The sequence below is a fragment of the Furipterus horrens genome, unplaced genomic scaffold (assembly GCF_987537825.1).
Source record: "Furipterus horrens unplaced genomic scaffold, mFurHor1.1.pri manual_scaffold_11, whole genome shotgun sequence".
NCBI lineage: Eukaryota > Metazoa > Chordata > Mammalia > Chiroptera > Furipteridae > Furipterus > Furipterus horrens.
Window position 1 is genome coordinate 79,066,761 of NW_028327181.1, and position 21,255 is coordinate 79,088,015.

At 38.7% G+C, this 21,255-nt stretch overlaps 1 protein-coding gene and 1 long non-coding RNA gene across 2 annotated transcripts in view; one reads left to right on the forward strand and one right to left on the reverse strand.

The window, feature by feature from the left end:
* The window catches only part of LOC149998430 (uncharacterized), a 294,581-nt gene that overhangs the window by 39,849 nt on the left and 233,477 nt on the right, over positions 1-21,255 (forward strand). Inside the window, exon 2 of the long non-coding RNA XR_016514378.1 lies at positions 7,392-7,516. This is a non-coding gene — a long non-coding RNA (uncharacterized LOC149998430). The remainder of the gene's footprint in view (positions 1-7,391; positions 7,517-21,255) is intronic.
* KRT20 (keratin 20) lies at positions 1,667-9,252 on the reverse strand. Its single transcript, XM_090292948.1, has 8 exons — positions 8,796-9,252; positions 6,252-6,334; positions 4,789-4,945; positions 4,297-4,458; positions 4,042-4,167; positions 2,945-3,165; positions 2,407-2,438; positions 1,667-1,881 (listed from the first exon to the last, which is right to left on the reverse strand). Exons 1-8 carry the CDS (start codon positions 9,186-9,188, stop codon positions 1,784-1,786), a joined length of 1,272 nt encoding a protein of 423 aa, XP_090149074.1. The 5' UTR covers positions 9,189-9,252; the 3' UTR covers positions 1,667-1,783.

Genomic DNA, 21,255 nt, shown 5'->3' on the forward strand with positions numbered 1-21,255 from the left:
AGCAATTCCCAAAACCCAGAAAAACTTTAGACAAACCGCCCTGAGGTTCAGTCTTGCTCTATTACTCGTTAGCTGTTAATTTGGGGAAATATTTATTTCATGTCTTCATATTTAACCCTCATTTGTCCTTATATGTAAAATGGGGATAATATGATAAGGTCAAGTCATACAAAATTGCTATTTTTGAAGGTCAAAAATGATCACATATTGTCAAGTTCATGTGATTCAACCAGATAGCTTTTACCTTGTAGTGTTTCTTGTGAAGATTAAATAAGAAATGGCTATAAAATGCCTGGCACTCTTAGTTTGTAGTAAGTGCTCAATAAATGGTAGATATTATTCTTAAGTGAATTAGATTATTATTTTTAATATAGTAACCACACTCAACATTTTATTTATTTATAAACTTACTCATAAAAACTTAAATCCCAACTATTCATTCACTAGAATACAATGATAGAGGAAAATTAATTTTACCTGTAAACATTTGCAAGGCAATTATTGCTCACTGAACTGCAAGAAGAGTCAGAGTACAATATGCATGTCTTTTGGCCTCTTTCATTTAGCATAATGTTTTCAGGGTTCATCTATGTTGTAGCATGTGTAAGTACTTCATTCTTTTTTAGTGCCAACTAATATTCTATTGTATGCATAAGCCACATTTTGTTTATATCTTCATCAGTTGATGTACATTTGAGTTGTTTCCATTTCTGGGCTATTATGAATAATGCTGCCATAAACATTGTGTACAAAACAACACATTGTGTGATTCCATTTATATGAAATGTCCAGATTACACAAATCCATAGAGAGAGGAAGTGGATTAGTGGTAGTCAGGGGCTAGGAGGATACAGAGTCGGGATAACTGCTAATGGGATTTCTGTTTGGGATGATGACTTGCTCTAAAATTTCATAGTGTTGATGGTTGTATAATCCTGTGGACGTGCTAAAGACCACTGAATTGTATACTTTTATGGCATGTGAGCTATAACTCATTAAAGCTGTAATAAAAAATAGTGAGAAACAACATTACATAATATATGTTCACTACATAAAAAAGAGAGAACCCGATGATTTATGCAGTTTATTATCATTAGGAGAAGCATTCTTCTTGGAGAAAGGTTTCACTAATTAATTTTGCTTTTAATCTACTCCCACTTCAAGCATAATGTGCTTCATTCTTATTCTGCTCAGCAGTTATGATTGGAATTCAACTTTTAAATTATTCAAAGAGCTGAATTGAGTTTTAAAAGGCAGTGGAGACAATGGGGAAAAAGCAGATATAATTCAAAGCTAGCAGAATTGTATTGGTATTGAAAATTCTATGAAATTAACCAAGAAATTACCTTAATCAAGAATCTAGGAGTCCTGGAATGGATATTTTGCAATTCAGAAGAAGGAAAAATTAGAGCGAGAGAGAGATTTATTTGCATAGACTTTCTGCTCCATGAGTTTAGCATAACTGAAATGTGCTGTAATTTCCAGGAATATTAATGAATTGATAATAGGTGGTCTGCAGCTTGTAATTAATGTGTTTTGTGGTAAAAATGGCAGTAATGATGTTTTAAATATCTTAATGCTCATTGGATTTCATTTTTGCAGGAAATTTGCAGCTCCTTTGAGTAAAACATTTATGTTCAATTACAGAGTCTGATAAATGCCCCCCCCTCCCAATCACTAGAAAGCAATAGTGGTGCTTTCTGTTGGCCACTTTCTTGTAGGGAGCAAAAATTACAGCTACACTTCTTTCAAGGCCTCAGCAGGATCTCCTTCTGGCAGGTGTTTACGTACTTTCTTCTATCTCTTTGACCTCAGATGACACAACCTTGCCGTCCACTATTTCTTGCACGACTGTCCTAACCTTCCTGGCTTTCTTGACATCTGAAATTTAGATTTAAATGTAAAAATGTTAATTCGGACACATAACCCTGCCGCTTTATAATATTCAACTTTTAATTATTTTGTAGGTATTTTCTTCTTTTAGAAATAAAGTCTAACCTATTCTTTCTTAAATGATCTTAAGTCCATTTTAAAAATAAATGCCAAAAATGTGCCACTCTCCCCAAAGTTACAAGTTTTCTACTCTCCCCACCCCAAAGAGAAATATACACAGTGTTGAATTAAGCAAAATGGATTTTTTTTGTCTTATTTTTCATTTTCAGGACCTCAGGATGTCTCAGGCCAACAATAGCATGGGGCCAAGAGAATCACCCTGTCATAGGTAGTGTGACAGATTTCCTGTAGGGAGGTTTTCTTTATGTGATGTGCTTGAGTTTCAGAATTGCCAGGGTAATATCTGCTCACTTGGGAGATGATCTCCCTTATCACCTGTCACAGATAACAGGTGGTAAGCTACTGAGTGAGAATTCAGTCTTATAGGAAACGTGTTAAAATTAGAACACTTACCATCCAAGGTGCTTGCTTGGTGATCTATAATTCTGTTTTGTTTTGTTTTTTAAAGAAAAGAGAAACAGAAAAAGTGTTATTGCCATTTTGAAAATGAAGCCATATCCTGCCTTTTTTTGTTTTAGAATAAAGTCCAAGTGATGTGTTTTAATCCTGTATTTATATTTTTTCCCTTTTACTATACTCGTTTTTTCTAACTTGAATATCTTAACTTTTTAACTTGAAAAATACATATTGTACTTTCAATTATGTATTAATTGTACAAATTAACATTAGCATAATCTGTATCACCATCTTCTAACTCTGTCCTACAACACAACCTCAAGTACAAAGCCTATATTTGGTATTTTTGGGGTGCGTGTACTTTTGGCTATATTTTTGTTTTGTTCCTAGTGTTGGTGTGTGTGTGTGTAATTCATTTTGTGCTAGGGGTTGCACTGATGCTTGGGAATGAGTAACAAGATTTAATGGGTGGATATTAAAATAGCACAGCATGTAAGACACTGATGCATACACACTTTGATTCTAAGATTCTTACGTTATATCTTCTCCTTCCAGAAGGCGGCGGTAAGTAGCAATTTCATGCTCAAGCCAGGTCTTTATGTCGAGGAGATCGGTGTATTCTCTGTTCTGGCGCTCTGCTTCAGTCCGAATCTGCATCAGCTGGGCCTCTAAGGAGTTTAGCAGTGCCTGGATGGTGGCCAACTGGCTACTATAACGTGCTTCAGTATCTTGCAGTGTCTTCGCCAAAGAATCTTTCTATGAGCACAAGAAGAAGTGGATGTTTCTTACTTGAGGCCCTAGTTTAAGAGGGGGCTCAATTTTAATATCCTTTGACAGGAATTTATGCAGCTAGTTTATTGGAGAGAGGTATCATGCATATTTTGAGCTTTTACCTCCCAGTGTTTTCACTAGGCAACCCCAGGCAGCCAGCTAGGGTCACTAGCTCTTGGGGTTTTTTGTTTGTTTTTAACTTTGCACTCACTGTTCTCTTACTGTCTATTGTATTGTTGTTCTTAATATTGCCTCACTCCCTGCCATTCATGGGGCCCCTACGTGTGGAGGATTAGACTTTCTCATCTCATTGACACCAGCTTGATCACAGGACTTTCTTTGGCTCATGAAATGCAAGTGAAACTGACAAATGTCTCTTCTGAGAGGCTTTAAGAGTGATCACATGGTCTGACTAGTGCTGTTTTCTAAGTGCTACAACACTGGTGCCCCAGCTAGAGCTGCCGCCGAACCATGATGGATGCAGTGTTGCTGAAAGCCCTGTGATCTGGGGGTTGTTACCACAGCATCATTCATCGTGCCCTGACTGACTTGCTTAGCCTAGAATGTGTTCACCCCTATTTTCTAACTTAAAATTCATCTGAAGTTTTCAGTTCTAGTTTACATGTCACTTTCCCTGTGAAGTCTTCCAGATCTACTTCTTCCTCTGCATCCTTGCAGTACATTCCCCTTTTCCTTGATTTCCTTCTCTCCTTTAATTAAATCAGTTGTTTGGCTTGTTTGCCTGCCAGCTCTGCAAGGGGAAGGGTTAATTTTTATAGGTCTTAGCACTTTTAAAGTTCCTAACACAAGCACTTAGTAAACACACACAACGTTGAGAGCTGGAAGTTAGAAGTCCCTTACCATACTGAGATGGGACTTGAGGTCTATCTCCAAGCTCTGGTGGACGTGTCTCAGCTCCTTTGCTTGAACCTCTGTTTCTTTTAACTCTTCAGTGTTTACCGTGACTTGTTGCTGCAGAGAGTCAATCTAAAATTCCAAAAATGAAAAAATAAATAATGGAAAAAAGAAAGGAAGGGAAGGAGGCAGGAAAAGAGTTAATTCTTTCTGGAGGACAAGTTCACCACATCTGCTTATCCTTCGGAATTATGCTGTTACCTGTGTCTCAAACTCTTGTTTGGCTTTCTGAAGGTTCTCTTGGGCCAAGACTTCGTATTTCTGCCTCATTTCCTCCATGATGGCGCTGAGGTTCAGGCCTGGAGTGGCATTCAGCTCCACATTGACAGTTTTGCCCAGCTGTTTGCGTAGGCTGTCAGCTTCCTATGAGAATGAAAATCCTGTTTGATTACATAGTCAGAAGTGTATTCTCATAAGAGTCTGGGAAGAAAAGGCATAGTAAGTTTTATGGCTTCTTTCACTGGGAATGAGTAAATAAAGGAAGAACATAATAACTTAGGCAGGGTTTTTAATGGTCTGGGTATTGCTCTAAGTTATTTTACCCCAACAGGAACCTTATGAAAAGTAGTTGGGGATGACATCATTATTGTTGTCATTTTCTTCACCGTTGCCACCACCACCACCACCAAGTCTTTCTCTTCCTTATTATAGTCATTCCACCGCTCCCAATGCCACTTCTGAGTGTTTTCTTACCTCCTGATGTTCTTTCTTGAGGATAACCAGCTCTTTATTCAGTTCTTCAATTTGAATCTCCAAGTCTGTTTTTTGTAGGGTTAGATCATCAGTGACCTTACCTAGGCTCTGGACATCAGCCTCCACTGTTAGGCGCATCCCTCTTTCAGTCTCGTACCTGTGAATTAATTAATAAGCAGAGATAATTGAGTCCTTCGGAAGCCATTATGGAAGAGATAATGTTAATATAATGACATGGATTTTTATGTGGTATATGAGGATATCAATTTCAATACATCATTGTGTCCTTCTGTATACATTTCAAAAATGTTCATGGGAACCTAAGAATCATATAATTTGCCTCATAATATAATTTTTATAATTTCGTTTAAAAAGCAATCTGAAATTGCTTTTAAAAGTTCCTAAATTATAGCATGTATTTAAAAAGAATTTTTAAAAAGTTTGCTTAATTACAGTGTTAGCAAAGTGTTTTCATTACTGATTTTAAAAATGGTTAGTTAAATCTATTTAAAGAATATACACAATCAGTTTAGTTTTATTACTTTGTAAACAGATGCATCTAAAGTAAATTATCTTAAAATTTTATATATTCTCTTCTATAATTTTATATACTCCCATTTTATTAAAAGAGTAAAGTTTAAGAAATAATAATGCAATAGGACTCTCAGATGTTAACTGGAATTAATGAACTTTTACTTCTTTAATCTTCAGGTCTGCTTTCTCATTTCCTTCTTTTCAATCCCTTGTAGCATTAAGATGCCACCCTTTTAAAATGTAAAGGACTTCTTAGTGCAGATGCATTGTACACATTCAGGTGAGGGAGCCCGAGTGTAGAAGCAGTTCCTAAAGAACAACTCTGGTCACATGTAGTGTGACAGGACTCCAAGAGAGCACAATTTCAACGGATTTAGTCCTGGTCCTCATCCTTCGGTTGGTCAGACTGTCTTGTGAAACACTGGCAAACGAGGAAGCCTCAGGAGTCACCCGTGGACCTTTGGTCACATTTGTAGGCGGCTGAAGGAATGTGGGTGACTCACTTGCAAAATCACTGAGGGAGACAAAGGACTCTTTAGATAAGGGAAGGGCACTTATGCAGAAGGGGAGTTTTAAATTGCTTTGTTATTATTTCAAAGGGCAGAATTAGGCTCAGTATGTGAGGAGGTAGATGCCAGGTTACTAAAAAAGAACATTCTGGCAACTAGAGCTAACCAGCAAGAACAGTAGTAATTATACTGGAGGTGTTCAGTTACGTGCTGGGTGGCCAAATCTTAAGACTGTGGAAGAGGGAAGTCCAGCTCTAAGTGCTGCACCAGATCAGACAGTTTCTAACACTCTTTAAATGCTGAGATTCTGAAAATATTTAGTGGTAGCTCCTTTACCAACAATGGAAAGCTGAGTGTCATGAGGGACTGCTAAAAGAAATTCCTTTTGAGGAAGTTTTGCCAAGGTAATTGAGAACCTACTTCAGTCTGAAGTCCTCAGCAGCCAGCTTAGCATTATCAATTTTCAGGACCCACTCAGCATTTTGCAGCCGAGCATCTTTAATCTGGAAAACACATGAGAAAGAATGACATTTTCAACTGGATAGGAGTTTAAAATGATGGCATTTATCCTCAGATACTATTCTGTCAAAGATGATGTTCATTTCAGTAATTTCCACATGAAAATAGAAAGGAAGAATAATGATGTGGGTATTTAATGTAAAAGACTTGTAAAATGCAATGCTAGTCCCAGAGTTTGGTCAGCTTTCTTGTGATTTTACCAGAGGAGATTTTATCTATCTATCTATTTTTAAAATATATTTAATTCTAACCCAAGGACATTTTTTTTTAGAGAGAGAGAGAGAGAGAGAGAGAGAGAGAGAGAGAGAGAGAGAGATGTGAAAAACACTGATTGGTTGTCTTCTGGTACGTGCCCTGACCAGGGATCAAGCCCCCAAACCTCAGTGTGTGTCCTGACCAGGAATCGAACCCATAGCCTTTCATTCTATGGGATGATGCTCCAATCAAATGAGCCACACTAGCCAGCGCCCAAAGGAGATTTTAATTCAATTTGAGGCATCGAACCTTATTGAGTGCCTTGCCTTTGATGCTGTTCCTGCTTAGAACCTTCCTCCATTCCTCTTAGCTCCCCTCACTTGGTGAACTCCTCCTCCTCTTCCTCCTCCTCCATGTCTCAGCTTACACATTCCTTGCTTCAGGCCTTCACGATTTCCTCTAAACAGAACTGGATGGATGGACTGCCTGTGCCCTTGCCCTCATTGTCCCACACAGCCCTCCTTGCTAGCATTAATCCTTCTGTGTGAGACAAATGTTGCCTTTGTCCATGCCTGTTTCCCCCTAAATTACATTATGTTCATCGTCATATTTCCCAGTGCCCCCAGCATGGTGGTTGGCACCTCGTTAGTGTCTACTAAATATTGACTGATGAATGGACCCTTGTTACATGGTGGGAGTTGTGCTATGCACTGGGGCTATCAGGGTGGATAAACCCCTGCTATTAAGAAGCTGTTACCTAATGGGTGAATTCTCTTAAGATGCACATGGATCAGAAGTCTGCTTGCAGGAAATGTTATAGTTATAATGACATGTCTTTTTCAACAGATCCTGTCCTGGAGAGAGCTGCCTTCTTTCAAATACTGGGTCTGTCCAGCTACATGGAAGAAATGGCTGTGCCTGTGAATTTGGGATGATCCAAAGTAGATTTAGAAACATGAACCATGAGACAGGTAGGGGAGAATGGTTGGCTGGTTTTGAATGTTTTTAGTAGGAGCTTGAGAAGAATGACTTGTTGGCAGAAAGGTCAATTTACATTAAAAAAATTTTTTTAGAGGGAGAGGGGAAGAGTAAAAGTGACAGACGGGATGGAGGAAGGGAGGGAAGGAGAGAGAGGGAGAAAGAGAGAGAGAGAAACATCAATTTATTGTTTCATTTATTTATGCATTCATTGGTTGCTTCTTGTATGTGTCCTGACTGGGGACTGAACCTGCAACTTTGGCATATTGGGACGATGCTCTAACCAACTAACTGAGCTACCTGGCCAGGGTTGCAGTTTAAACATTTTTGCCTCTCACATCCTCATAGTCTGTGAAATTCCAAAGTAACTTCCTGTAGAATCTGCATCAAATGTACTGAAGTCTAATACAACACAAGAAAAAGACTTGCTGGTAAATGGCCTTTGCTCTAAAGGAAAACAAATGTTAAATAGAAAGGAAAAGGAAAGGGACACTTTTCTTGATTAGATAGAATATTAAAGCAGTACAGGTGCTCTGTGTCATATCTGAAATTTTCAATTAGGAGCAAAGTCTTCTTTTATTTCACAGAATTGATAAAACAGGAAATGTTACCTTTCTTAGATGATGTGGTTCTGATACAACTGCAATAAATTTGAATTGAGGCAATAGAACATTTTATTACTGCAGACATGGTTTCTGCATTGCTTGCTCATGATGATCAGATTATTAACTAGGGTATTTAAAAATCCAGGTATCACTAAGACCTATACCCCCTGGCCCCATTTCCACCCTGAATTACTTTATCACTGAAATCTGTAATACAGCATTCTAATACTTGTATTATACAATTTATTAAATGAAAGGAGGAAACTCTAAATTGACCGGGGTTTCAAAAGTTGACGGGAACGAGGTGGAAAACTAAGAAAGATTTATTATCACTTAAAAAATTTAACTCTTTCAGAAAAAAATAAAAGATTTACTATTTACTTAGCCCTGACCTGATAAACTATGACAAAAAGACAAATTATAAGATTGGAGGATGAGATTTTTTATATTTTATATAGAATTAGATTTTTAAAAAACTTAAAAATATGATTTACAGTCATCCTCTTATGTAGTCAGGTATCCCAGCACTCTGGGCACATGACAGAATACTATACCATTTTCATAGGTGTAGCATTGCAGCCCAGTTTGCTTTATGACATCCACTTGGACCCACCTAATGTATATGCAGCTAAACAATGGAGTAGAAAACACAGGCGTCATCTCTCACCTGAGTTTGAAGCTCTTCGATTTGTTTGTAATATGCACTGTGGTCCCGGTCGGTGCTGGGTACGTTCGTTTCATACCACTGCTTGATCTGCATTTCAAGTTTGGAGTTGGACTGCTCCAGGGACCGCACTTTTTCTAGGTAGCTTGCCAGGCGGTCATTTAGGTTTCTCATGGCCATCTTCTCATTGCCCAAAAGCAGGTCCCCTCTGTTGAGATCAGTCGCATAGTTCACCACTTGTTTGGTGGTTGAGATGCGGGTGCCGTGGCCTCCAGCCCCTCCATAGACGCTGGGTGCAACCCCGGTGAGCATGCCCCCCTTCCTGTACATGCTGACCACAGAGGGCTGCGAGGAAGAACTCAGGCTTCTTTGGAAGCTTCTACGGGAGAAATCCATTGGGGATTCTAGGAAGGAGCACCTGTAGCCTCAGGATGGAGCAGAGTCTGTCCCTCTGTGGTGAACAAACTAACCTTTTATAGCGTTTACAGTAAAGAAACTCCTCCTCTGCTGACATCTCACCTTAGGATTGACACCGCAGTCCGCCTTGCCTTGCTCTGTACCCCCGCCCCCCACCTTTGTACAGCAGTCTGTTTAATTCCATTCCAGAAATTACCACTAGAGGCATTTTTTAGAGGCTTTTCTCAGAGGCGATTTCTCTTTTTTTCAACAGAGGTAACAAAAGGAAACAGGAAGGGGTGTTCTTTTAGCCCTTGAACCTGCCTTGGTAATTTTTTTTCGTTCTAATATACACATAAAGAATATTTGCAATCTCCATGAATAATTTAGGTAATAAAAAGGAAGATATGGCTACATAATAGTACGTCACACTGGTGATAAAGAACAATGCTTTTTTTTTGGTGAGAACATTTAAGTTCTATTCTCTTAATAAAGTTTAATTACACAATACAGTGTTATCAATATGGAATATTATATACACACACACATATCAACCAACACTCACTGGGTGTTTACCAATAAAGACTGGACATGCCATAAGCAGATCTTACTATTTATTAAAGAGCTGTGAATTACTTTGCAAGTAGATGTCACAGCTAAAACCAGCAGTGAAGAACTTTTTGTAAACATGTGTACTATGTTCTTCTATATATGTGTGTCCACAAAATTAACTTTTTTTGTTATTGCTTAATGGGGGAGAAGGGAGTTTGATGAAAGTCACTAGAAAGTTGTACTTTTAAATTATATACATTTTGCAGTGATTTAGTTTCAGCTAAGAGTTTCAAACACTAAGACATATTATCAAGGTGTGTAGAAGCATTATTTAAATGAAGAGTTAACTATATAATTAGAAAGTAATATGGGTGCAGTTATTAAACATAATAATTTTTGAAGTTTTCTTTAGCACAATTCTTCCTTATGTCTGGGCCAATTACATTTAAGTGAACAAGTTAAAATTTCATTAGAATAATTAAAATCATTTTGAATATTTTGGAGAAAAAACCAATTTTTTGGCTTGTGCTTGTAGGATTTTGAGATTTCAAACTTAAACTAAATATGAGACACTAGCCCCATTTTGTGGGGTTCAGTCATCCAATCTGTTCATTAGGTGGAGTAGAAAAATTTCTATTGTGATGACTTCCACATGTTTATGTAAAGACAGGAGAATTTGATGGCTCCGTTATCACACTGAGTTTTATGCTTTGGTAGATTTTTATATCTTATTATATGATCACAGGAAATAAGGGTAGTATTTCATAACAGTTAATTTCTCTGAATCATACCCGAGGACTAGCCACAAATCCTGTTGACTCTTATTCATACATAAGTCATGAATTTACAACCTCTGATATTCCAGGCTGTTGGATGACAGCATCTGTAAATAAGTACTTATTAGATCCCAACTTCCTTATAACTAATAAGAGGTACATTTTTACCCCTGAGACAGACTCTGCTGAGGGAGTTAATGATTAACGTTAAGTATTACAGTATTTTGGAGAGTTATCATAAACACTAGTTTTCAGAGGACTTTGAACTTTTTCCCCTCATTATGGACAAGCTATCTGCAGCCCAGATGTGATACATAGAGAATTTGCCATCTCTTGTGGGAGAGGGGGTTGTCTTTCCCAGGCATTTAAGGATATGTTGCTCTGATTGGTTGAGAAGGATGGCATACAGGAACTGTGGGTGTTTGTAAGCACTGTGGTTCTTGATACCTGACTTAATACAACATCAGAAAAAATCATGGCCTCTGCGCTTATAAAAACTGGTGTACTTAGTGAAATAGTTACAAGTGAAATGATATGATGTCTTTGATTAGCTTCAAAATATGGGAGGGAGGGAGAAGGAGGGTGGACATATAGATGAAGGAAGTTTGGCCATGAGTTACTTGTTGAAACTAGGGAATGGACACATGGGGATTTATTATACTAACTACTCTAGTGTTTGTTTGAACATTTCTGTATTAAAACATTTTAGGATCCTGATGCAGTAAACTTACCTTATTGTATTTTACGCAGTTAATCTGGCATTTCAAGTTTTGAATTGTACTTACTTGGTAATTGTGTCCTACCTCACTGAGCTAGTAGGTTTGTTGTCTCATAATGGCTCGAACATAGTAGGCACTTGATATCCACTTACCATATGAATAACAAATGAGTGAATGAGTGAAAGTGCTGATGCCCAACCGCAAGGAAAGAAGGATTTCTGGGAAGGTTCTCTGTGTCTGTTGACTGCTGTTTCTGATAGTCATGTTAAGAAAGTAAAAGAGTTGCAACCCAGGAGTTTAATGACGTGGAGTATTGCAGACTGGATACCCCTAAGCCACTATCCCAAATGTTCCTAATGGAAACACCAAAGTGCGTTACCTATTTCTTCCCTCCCCTCTGCCTCCCTCCCTCCCTCTCTCCCTTCTTTCCTTCCTTCATGTATCTGTGTGTCTATATATCTATGTATGTATTTATCTATTTTTTCAAACCTGTTGCACACCTGTTAGGGAAGAAGAGATTCCTCAGGGATCAAAAATGAGATGAAAACACGAACCTTAGGATAGAAGTGAGTGAGAAAGCTGTCTTGCACCCTGTGGGTTTCTGCTCAGTCCTGGAGATATTGAGCTTCCTTATGTCGTCTGTAAAGATACAGGGGATAAGAGTTAGAGTATAGGGCCTTCCTAAAGTGGGACTATTAACAGGAAGTATCCACATAAACCAGGCATGCTGAAGAACTGTGCTTTCAGCATAAGGGTACATAATAAATAAAGCCACCATGCAGAAGGGTGCAGTAAGAAAAAATTTCTGTCTCAACCTTGGTGCTTTGTGCAGAGGAAAATAAGTCTTCCCTGAGAATTTGTAGCCACAGCTAGCCTGATGCAGTTTATTGTCTGTATTTGCCCATGTCTGTATGTAGTGTGAAAACCTTAATGGAGAATTTAGTTTAAAATGGTCTCTGGTCAGTGATGCCCTCAGCTAGCTGGTAGCAGGAAATTCATATCCTCTCTAAAGTAATGTAACTTCAATTGAGGCCTCAGGAGCAGCAGGGGACACTGGACTGGAACAATATCTTCAATGGGCTGAGAAAATAACTGCCATTCTGGATTTTTTCTACTCAGTGACATCTTTGAATAACGAGAGCAAAATAAAGACATTTGCCAGATAACAAAAATTGAGTTTGCCATCAGCAGACTTTCACTAAATGCAACCTGAAAGAATATATTTTAAACAGAAGGAAGATGGTCTCAGAGGTAAGATCTGAGATGAAAAACACATGATGACCAAACAAAGTGCTAACTATGTGCCAAATCTCAATGGAAATAACACGTGTATTGTGAATGGAAAACAATATAGAATAAAAGTAGGTGAGAACTGGAAGGGGAAGAATGGTGTTATATTGTTCTAAGGTCCTTGACTTCAGGAAAAGAGTGAAGATGCAGATTAACTTTAGACATTGACAAGCTAACAGTGCTTATTATGTTTTCTAATTCTATAGTTTTGTTCTTCACATAATGAGTAATGGTTCCTACATTAATCTACAAGTAAACCAGTGGATCAGCACAAAGAACTCAGAAACAGATCTCCTGTCTATGGAAACATAATTTCCAGCTGGTTTGGTATTACAAATCAGTGTATTTAAAAAAAATAGAATTGTATTTCTATCTCAGGCAAAATGTGCACAGAATAAACAGAAGTAAATTCCAGATTCATTAAAGAAATAAAGTGAAAGGTACAAACTCTAGAATGTTTAGAAGAAAATACAGAATAATATCTCTAGGAATCAGGGTAAAACATATTTTTTAAACAAGACACAAAAAATGTAAACTCTGAAGTATAAAATTGATAACAATTTAACAGTTTTTGTTCATTGAAGGGCTATAATTATAATGACAAAAGCCCAAAACAGAAGAGCAGATATTTATAATACATGTAATTTCCAGAATATGAAACAACTGTCTACAAATCAATAATAATAAGAAAAAAACAACCCAGTGATAAAGTGGGAAAAAATATGGGTAGATCTGCACAGAAGAGGAAAGCCGACAAATTTAATAAGTTAAAAGGTTGGGCAACATCAGTTGTTGTCGAGGGGAATTTTCATCCTCTGATAGTGGTGTGTAAATAGGCTTAATTACTTTGGAAAACAATTTGACATCTCAAAAAGGTGAACATGCACATACTGATCATCCAGTAATTCCATTCCTAGGTATGTATTCTAGAAAATACTCTTGAATATATATATCCAAAGACTACAGCAATATTCATGGAAATATTTTTTATAATACTAATGCACAACAAGCCAAATATTTGTCAACAGTAGAATGAATAAGTGTTGAGGTATAGTCACGCAATGGAATACTTTGCAGCAGTTTAAAATGGACAGACTGCATTCATATATGGATGAATCTTTAAAAAGCATAATGTTGAGTAAAAGAAACAAGACACAAAAGAATCTATTCAGGAAAATTCAATTGATCTGAAGTACAAAACCAGGCGAAACTAAGTAGTACGTGATTAAGGGGTGTAAGTAAGATAGTGTGTAGATGGCAAACAGGGGTCACCAGTTCCTCCTGTTGCTGTAGGCACACCCTTGCAAGTCCTCTCAGAGTTTGAGGGGTGTCTGGGTCATTTCCATTTTTTGAGACTCATGAAATAAACAAGTGAAAAAAACCAAAATAGGGTAACAAAAAGTATCCATGTTTAAAATGTTTTTATTGCCTACACATTACCATATTCAACAAAAGTATCATAATACAATATATTTGTACCAACCACAAGATTTATAAAAAATAATAACTTATTTTAGTGCACTATAGCATGTGGCTCAGTGCTGGGATACCATTTTGACTGGTGGGATGAATATTTTCTTTCAATCTTGGAAGTGATTACTGAAATCAAACTATCGACACATTTGAATTTGACGTCCAAAGTCTCTTACTGGGAAGCCTGACATGCTGAATGGCCCTGCAATGGCCCTGGATTATTTCACAAAAGTCTGAGGTTATACCAAGGACAACACATAGGTACTTTTTTTTATATCACCTTGACTAAGGGAGAGCCTGACCAAATTCCTCCCAAAACAGAAGAAACGTTTGTCCCCAAGACAAATTCTAGCTTCTCTCCTTAAAATCACAGCTGAGAAATCATTGACAATTGAAAAATAGCAGCTTAGCTCCTGCTTCAAGCCATCAGCATATATGTTAAGGTAAGGTCCAGTCTCAAAACACCTGGCTACAAATGCAGATCTGACTATGTCACCTCTCTGAGAAACTTGTGACACTGATGTGGTCAGTGCAATACATAGCTCTCTAAGACACAGCCCCTGCCTGCCTCCCCAGAGTCCCCTTCTCCCCGTCCATGCCTCAGACCCTACCCTGATATTCCTCCATTCTGTGCCTTTGCACATGCTGTCCCCTTCTCTTCTTCTGGGTGTCATTTCTTCCATGAAGCCATCCCTGTGCTCCCAAATTCTCTCCTTTCCAAGATAACCAGTTGCCTTGGTTTGCTTGAAACCGAGAAGCTTTCTGTATGAGACGTTCAGTGTTCAAGCCAGAACAGCCCCAGGCCAGTGGGGCTGTTGGTCACCCCATTCATCTCTCCTGTATGCTTCTGTCTCTTGGCACGGCGTGTGCGTGCTGCGTGGCCCCGATTCCTCTGGAGGATGAGATGAGGATGAACCTGGGGTCCTGACGTGGGTGACTGGATAGCCATGGTGGTGCCCTTTACTGAAGCATGGCGGGGGGGTGGGGGGCCGGGGGCAGGGCCAGGGGAGGGTTTGGGGAGGGGTTGTCACAAAGGGGTACAGGCAAGTTGTGTGCAGACATGCTGAATTTGTGGTGCCTGCATTACTAGATCAAGTGTAGACAGCCTGTAGATGACTACTGAGTATTCTGGTCTGGAGAGAACTAGGCTAGAGATGTGTAATAAAATGCAGGCAAGGCTGCCTGCAGCCTTGTTAGTTGTGACATTATCCCTCATATATAAGTTACCACTGTAATTCTAGTTCACTTGGGGTTTTCCAGAACTTGAGTCAAACCTCTGCACGGACAGACCACAAGGGACGGGGAGAAGCAGAGGGTTTCTCTTTCTCTAGACCGCCCTGCTGCATTATCACATTGTGACAGCCCGCAGTGTAGTGTTTGTGGTGCTCAAGTACCGTTGGTTGAATCCAGAAAATCGTGACTAGATTTAGCTAACTAGGTGGTAGTAACTGATTAGCATTGACCTGTTTGGATTATAATTTAAGGGAAGAAGTTATCAGTGATTCTGTTTTATGGTGTACTTTTGTGTTATTTGAACAACCCAAACTGAGTGTTTTTGAGAACAAGTACAAGTTGCAGTTACTCACCACGTGTTTGTTTTTTCATGGTGCTTATTTTTATGCAAAGCACTATAGGCTCTCGTAGCTGGAAGAGACCTTGAAAATCATGCAGCCCATCCCTCTCATTGTATAGACAAGAAAGCTGAAGTGTTTCTAGATTGGATGGCCTGCCTATAGTGACCATACAAATATAGAAAGTTGAGTTTAATCAACATAATGTTTGCTCTCTAAATTGAATTCCAGTAAGTTTGCCTGACCCAGATAAGCTGTCTTAGACACACCACCCTGATTTTAAATAAAACTCTCACCAATTAAATTACTGCTTAACAGGCTAATATAAGATATATGCCCCACACATTCTAGTTTCCACCCTGGGGCTACTCTTTCAATATTTTTGTTCATTTGCTCCTAATAACACATAATTGAAATAGATGCTCTAAGATGGGCCGTGATCACTGGCCTCAGAGTGCTCCCAGAGCAAGGCTCAGTGTATGCAGATACTTCACACCAGATGAAGGCATGAATTATTTAGTCATTCAGAACACAATGGCAGATGTGTTTACATTTCAGCTCGGCTGGGTGTTATGTCATTACTTTTTAATGTGCACACATTTAAGTTAAAAGAACTATACAAAACAGACTATTGACTAAAAAAGAGCCTCTAGATGTTTGAGAGATAAAGAGAGAAAACAAGGAAGAAAGACTGAGAGAGAATAAGCTTTTCCTAATGTTGAATTTTGGAAGAAGCACTTTAAACAACTTGCAGTAAAACTGCCTATAAATATGATCACTTTCTGAACTAGCTAGTGGACAAAGCACGAGGTGAAGTTTTGACAACTAGCTTTTAAAAGTAGAAAAAGAACCAGGCAAATGAATCAAATCATTTATTATTTAATAAGTATTTGTTGAATGTTTGCATTCAACAAAAAGGGTGGCGAGACATTGCTTGCAATGAATTTGGGGTCTAGCAGAGGAAATACTGACATGGATTTTTTTTTTTTAAATTTTCATGGGTGTGGATAAGAAGGTGAGAAAATGTGAGGTGTGAGAGCAGGAGACTGAGACCCAAGGATCCTGAAGATAAAGAATCAGATGAGTTAAGTCAGTCTGCAGGCTCTGGGATTCAGGTTATGTATTAATTGTGGCATTGGGATGCTAGCATATAATAAGATAATAAATCTTTAGATAATCCTGCTCGGGCATCAGAGGGTCCGGAGGAAACAACCCTATGGCGAGGAGCCCCACTTAAACTGACTTAGAAAAATGAAGGCAGAGAACCACTATCATCGCAACAAGGGACAATAACCATCGTAGATAGCATAGCTTTTTTGCGGTTTTGTGTTTTGTTTCTGTGACAAGTTTCCTGACTTTGTAATAGGGCTTTACACCTTCCTGGGGACTTACTAGGTATCAATGGAAACTTGGTTTATTAATATTTTTCAAGAATGAATTGCTACTCTTTGACTCTCACAACACACCTAATATTTCTGAAGCCTCATGTTCCACAAAGGCCTCTTTGATGCTTTCTGCTTTTTTTTTTTTTTTTTTTTTTCCCTGAGCCCACCTGGAGGACAGCTTCTCTGGGCTCTGAGTCGTTTTCTGCTTTTTTAAGCAATGAAAAGGTAGAAAAAGCCTGGAGCAATTTCTTATGTGTTGACACATATGTTGAGGGATACTTAATAATTGCTGCCCAGAGCAAAATATAGCAGGATTTTATGGGCAAGTCTTATCTTGATAGAGTGGATAGGCTGGTAGCTACACATACTTTTTCAAAATAAGTGCATCTCTGCGAAATGAGCTGTCAGAAGGACTACAGGTTTTGGAAGCCTGGAGTAATTAAGGAACAATATTGGTTCTGAGGAACTGACATTAATGTTGACACATGATATTTCTGGGCAGTTTTGATCTCTACCAATAATCCATTTTGTTTCTACTGCAGTATTCATTTTGTTCCTAAGTCATTTCAGGCTTTATTAAAGGTTTACCTGGTAGGTTTTTAAAAGCACAGTATTTATTGCAGTGTATGTTCAGTATGTTTCTTGAACATAATAAGTATTAGATATGACATTTGACATTTGACCAGAGTTCAGGTTTTTAATCTCTAACTCAGATCCCCTCTCCCCCTCAGTTACACACACATGGTGTCTAAGCATTGTCAAAATGGAAAAACTTCAGCAAAATTGACCTTTGAAGCAATGATCAATTAGTCAAAGAGTAAAAATGGAACCAATTTTTCCAGCATGTCATACTCTTGTGTTAAAACCATGATTCTTAAACTTCCTTGTCACTACGATAATGATTATTTTGTCTGTCATTTTGCATCTTAGTATTTCAGGAATTTTATCCAACATTTTTAATGTGGAAACTTGAATAAAATCTCTTTTGGTAGAACTATAAGAAATCTTTTAAGGACTTTGTTCTTTTTACAGTTCTGTCAAAATGGTTTAGTGAGTAGTTTGCATATTATTTGAAAGCTTTGTTATTTAAAAATTGTACTAAGATACACACACACACACACACACACACACACACGTGGTAATTCCCAAAGTAAAAGTCATCATAAAATCCTCCTTTTGGGATGATCCATTCTTTTAATGAGGAAGAATAGAGTCAATTAAGAAAAAATTACTTCAAACCTGAAACTGACTCAAAAATTTTAAGTTCATCTTTCAAATATCATTTCAATATTTGTGTCTTCATCATAGAATAATTCACTGGAACTGATTTTGCATTATTCTTCCACTTTTGCTTATAAGCCTATTTGCCCAGTGTGTTACTCTGATATGCCCCATATTTATAATAAAATGCAGTGTATGTATACAATTCATGTATATGTATAGATACATGTGTTCACAACGTTATGGTATAAAGGAAATGTCAGATTTATATGTTCCCTGATTGGTAGGGGAAAAGGTTGATAACATTTTTTATATTATTATTTATTGAGAAATAGTATATTTAAAAATAGACTCAAAAGGAATGAAAGGATATCTTTGTCCTGGTGTGGATATTAAAAAGCAGTACTCAGAACCATCCAACATCACTTTTTCCTCTTTGCTGCGCTGACGATCCTGCAGATGCTGCTAGTATTACACATACCAAGGAAGGAAAGCACAGACTTTGGAGATCTGGATTTGAATTCTCTCTCTGCCACTTGCTGGCTCTGTGAACGTGGGCAAAGTTCTTAATCTCTCTGAGCCTCACTCTACTCATATGTAAAGTGGAGGATAGTAATGATGCCCATCCAGCATAGCATTGTTGGGAGGATTAAATGAAATGATGTATTTGAAGTGCTTAGCCCAACACTTGACATGTAGGAAGCACTTACTGAGTTGTAGCTGGTAGTAGCAGCAGTGGCCATAGGAGAAGTGCAGTAATTGTGAACTTGGTGATGGTGAGAAGAAAAGGATCACCAACATTTGCCATTCAGTGTCCACTAGTCTAGTAGCATTGTGCCATTGATGTTGGTTGAGCCCTTGTAGCTAGAACTAGATAAGCTGAGGAACAATCTTCTGGAAGAAAATATAACTAAGAAAGCACGTGACAATTTGAAAATGCATACTGTGACCCAGAAATGTTATAAGTGGGAGGAGATATTCATGGGTTACTTAAATATTAGGCTCTGTACTGCACACTGAGGATAGAAAGATGTATAAGACAAGGTTCTATTCTCAAGTCTATTCCACGCCCATGAGTGTGTGCGCGTGTGTGTGCGCGCGCGCGTGTGTGTGTGTGTGCGCGCGCGCTGGGGTAGAGGGAGCCAGAGAAGCAAACTTGTGTGGTGAGACCTTGAGAGATGAACTCAGCTATTAAGTTGTTCCCACCCTGGGTCTCATGCTCCCACCCCAAGGAGTTTATAGTTAAATGGAGAGGATGAATAAGTGAAGCTCCAGCCAAGCTTCTGAAACAGCGCTGTTCCATAGTGAGCCACATATGTGATTTAAGGTTTTCTAGGAACCTCATTAAGAAATTTAAAAAAAAAAAAAGGTGAAATTAATTTTAGTAATATATTTTTCTTAAGCCAGCGTATCCAAAACATAAAATCAATATAAAATTATTGAGCTATTTCGTCTTTTTTTTTAACTGTCTTGGTAATACAGTGTGCATTTCCTCCTCCCAGTACATTGTCATTTGGAAAAGCCACATTTCAGGTGCTTGATAGGTCCGTGAGGTTAGTAGCTACTTCAATGGAAAGGGCAGCTCAAAGTGTGCTCTTCAGTCTCAGGGTTAGTGTCCCTGGTCCCACACCCGACTCCTGAATCAGGATCTGCATTTTAACAAGGTCCTTAGTGAATCACTGAAGTCCGAGATGGGCTCCCTGATGACTTGTTACTTCAGAGTACACACCCTGTCCTCCAGTCATATTTGTGCTGTTACATTTTCTTATCATAGATTAGGTCAACCAATTTGTCATAATCAGAACAAAAGCGGAGTTCAGGTTCACCCTGGTTGAATTCAGTGGCATCTAGTTAGGTTTCTCTTAATCAGAAAGTCAAGGCATTTTATTATTATTTTTTTATTTTATTTTATTTTTTAATGTATTTTATTGATTATATTGTTACAATAGTTCCAATTTTCTCCCCTTTACTCCCCTCCCCCCAGCATCTCCCTCCCCCAGCAATCCCCCCCCCAAGTGCATACCCCTGGTTCGTGAAAAATAACTATCCCTCCCTCTCAGATATTAAGACCCTTTGTAATCTTGTAAAGGACAATGGGCGAAGGTCTTGAGCTCTTCAAGCTGCTTCAAGCTGGACATGGTCATCGTCCTACCTACCCTTGGGTCCAGAAAACCCTAATAATAGTGGAGGTGTGGAGGGGAGGGTGGCCTTCCCACATGGGGAAGGATCATGCAGACTCCAGGTCAGTTGGCTGTCCCCGGACAACAGCGTGCTCGGTTTAACAGGCTGGCATCCTTGTTGTGTTCTGGTATTTTAGCAAAGAACAAAGGAAAGGCAGGCTAAAGATGAGAGGGATATTTTTTTTTATGTCAACGATGTAACAAATGACACCACCATCCTCACCATCGCTATTCTTTTCTGGCATACAGTTCGAGAGGGAGAAGGGGGGGATAAAGAGTGAGAAGGTCTGGTTAGTTTCCTAATTCATGGATTTCTCACTATGTCAGTCTCCCCCTGGGTTGGTTTCATGGGCATATGACCTCAGAAGGGCCTAGCACTTGGTTTAATGCTTTGCTGTCACAGTGTTGAAATTTTTACTAATTTTGAGCAAGAGGTCCTGCATTTTCATTTTGTACTGGGCCTTGCAAATGACGTAAATGGGCTTGCCCTCCCTCAGAGCACACCTAATATTTATCTGCAGCTATGAGAGAGTAAGTGAATTAGGTAGGTTTTAGGAGGCACTAATGCTCTCTTTCACTTTCCTATCACCATAATATTTTTATAGCCTAAGAAATAAAAGAGAGATAACCCAAGCCTTGCGGGGGGGGGGGGGGTTGGGGGGGTTGGGGGTGGGGAGATTTGGGCTCAGTAATGCATTAGATAATGAGGTTCTAAAGCCAGATGTCAATGAAGGCTAAAGGCTGTAACTATGCAACAGAACACCATTCACCACAGGACAAAGAGGAAATCAACAAGTATAAATAGCCCCACCCTCCCGTCTATCTCCACCAGGTTTACTGCCTGCACTGTTTGAACAGAGTTGGGTGCATCTGGGCAGTACCAGGTAGTCAGCTGGACCT

Bases quoted from the DNA above. Each gene is read 5' to 3' on its own strand.
- KRT20 (XM_090292948.1), bottom strand. From the start codon at position 9,188: ATGGATTTCTCCCGTAGAAGCTTCCAAAGAAGCCTGAGTTCTTCCTCG. The intron at 4,168-4,296 runs GTAACAGCATAA...TTGGAATTTTAG, and splicing joins AACAAGAGTTTGAGACACAG to ATTGACTCTCTGCAGCAACA. The intron at 3,166-4,041 runs GTAAGGGACTTC...TTGTGCTCATAG, and splicing joins TCAAGTCCCATCTCAGTATG to AAAGATTCTTTGGCGAAGAC.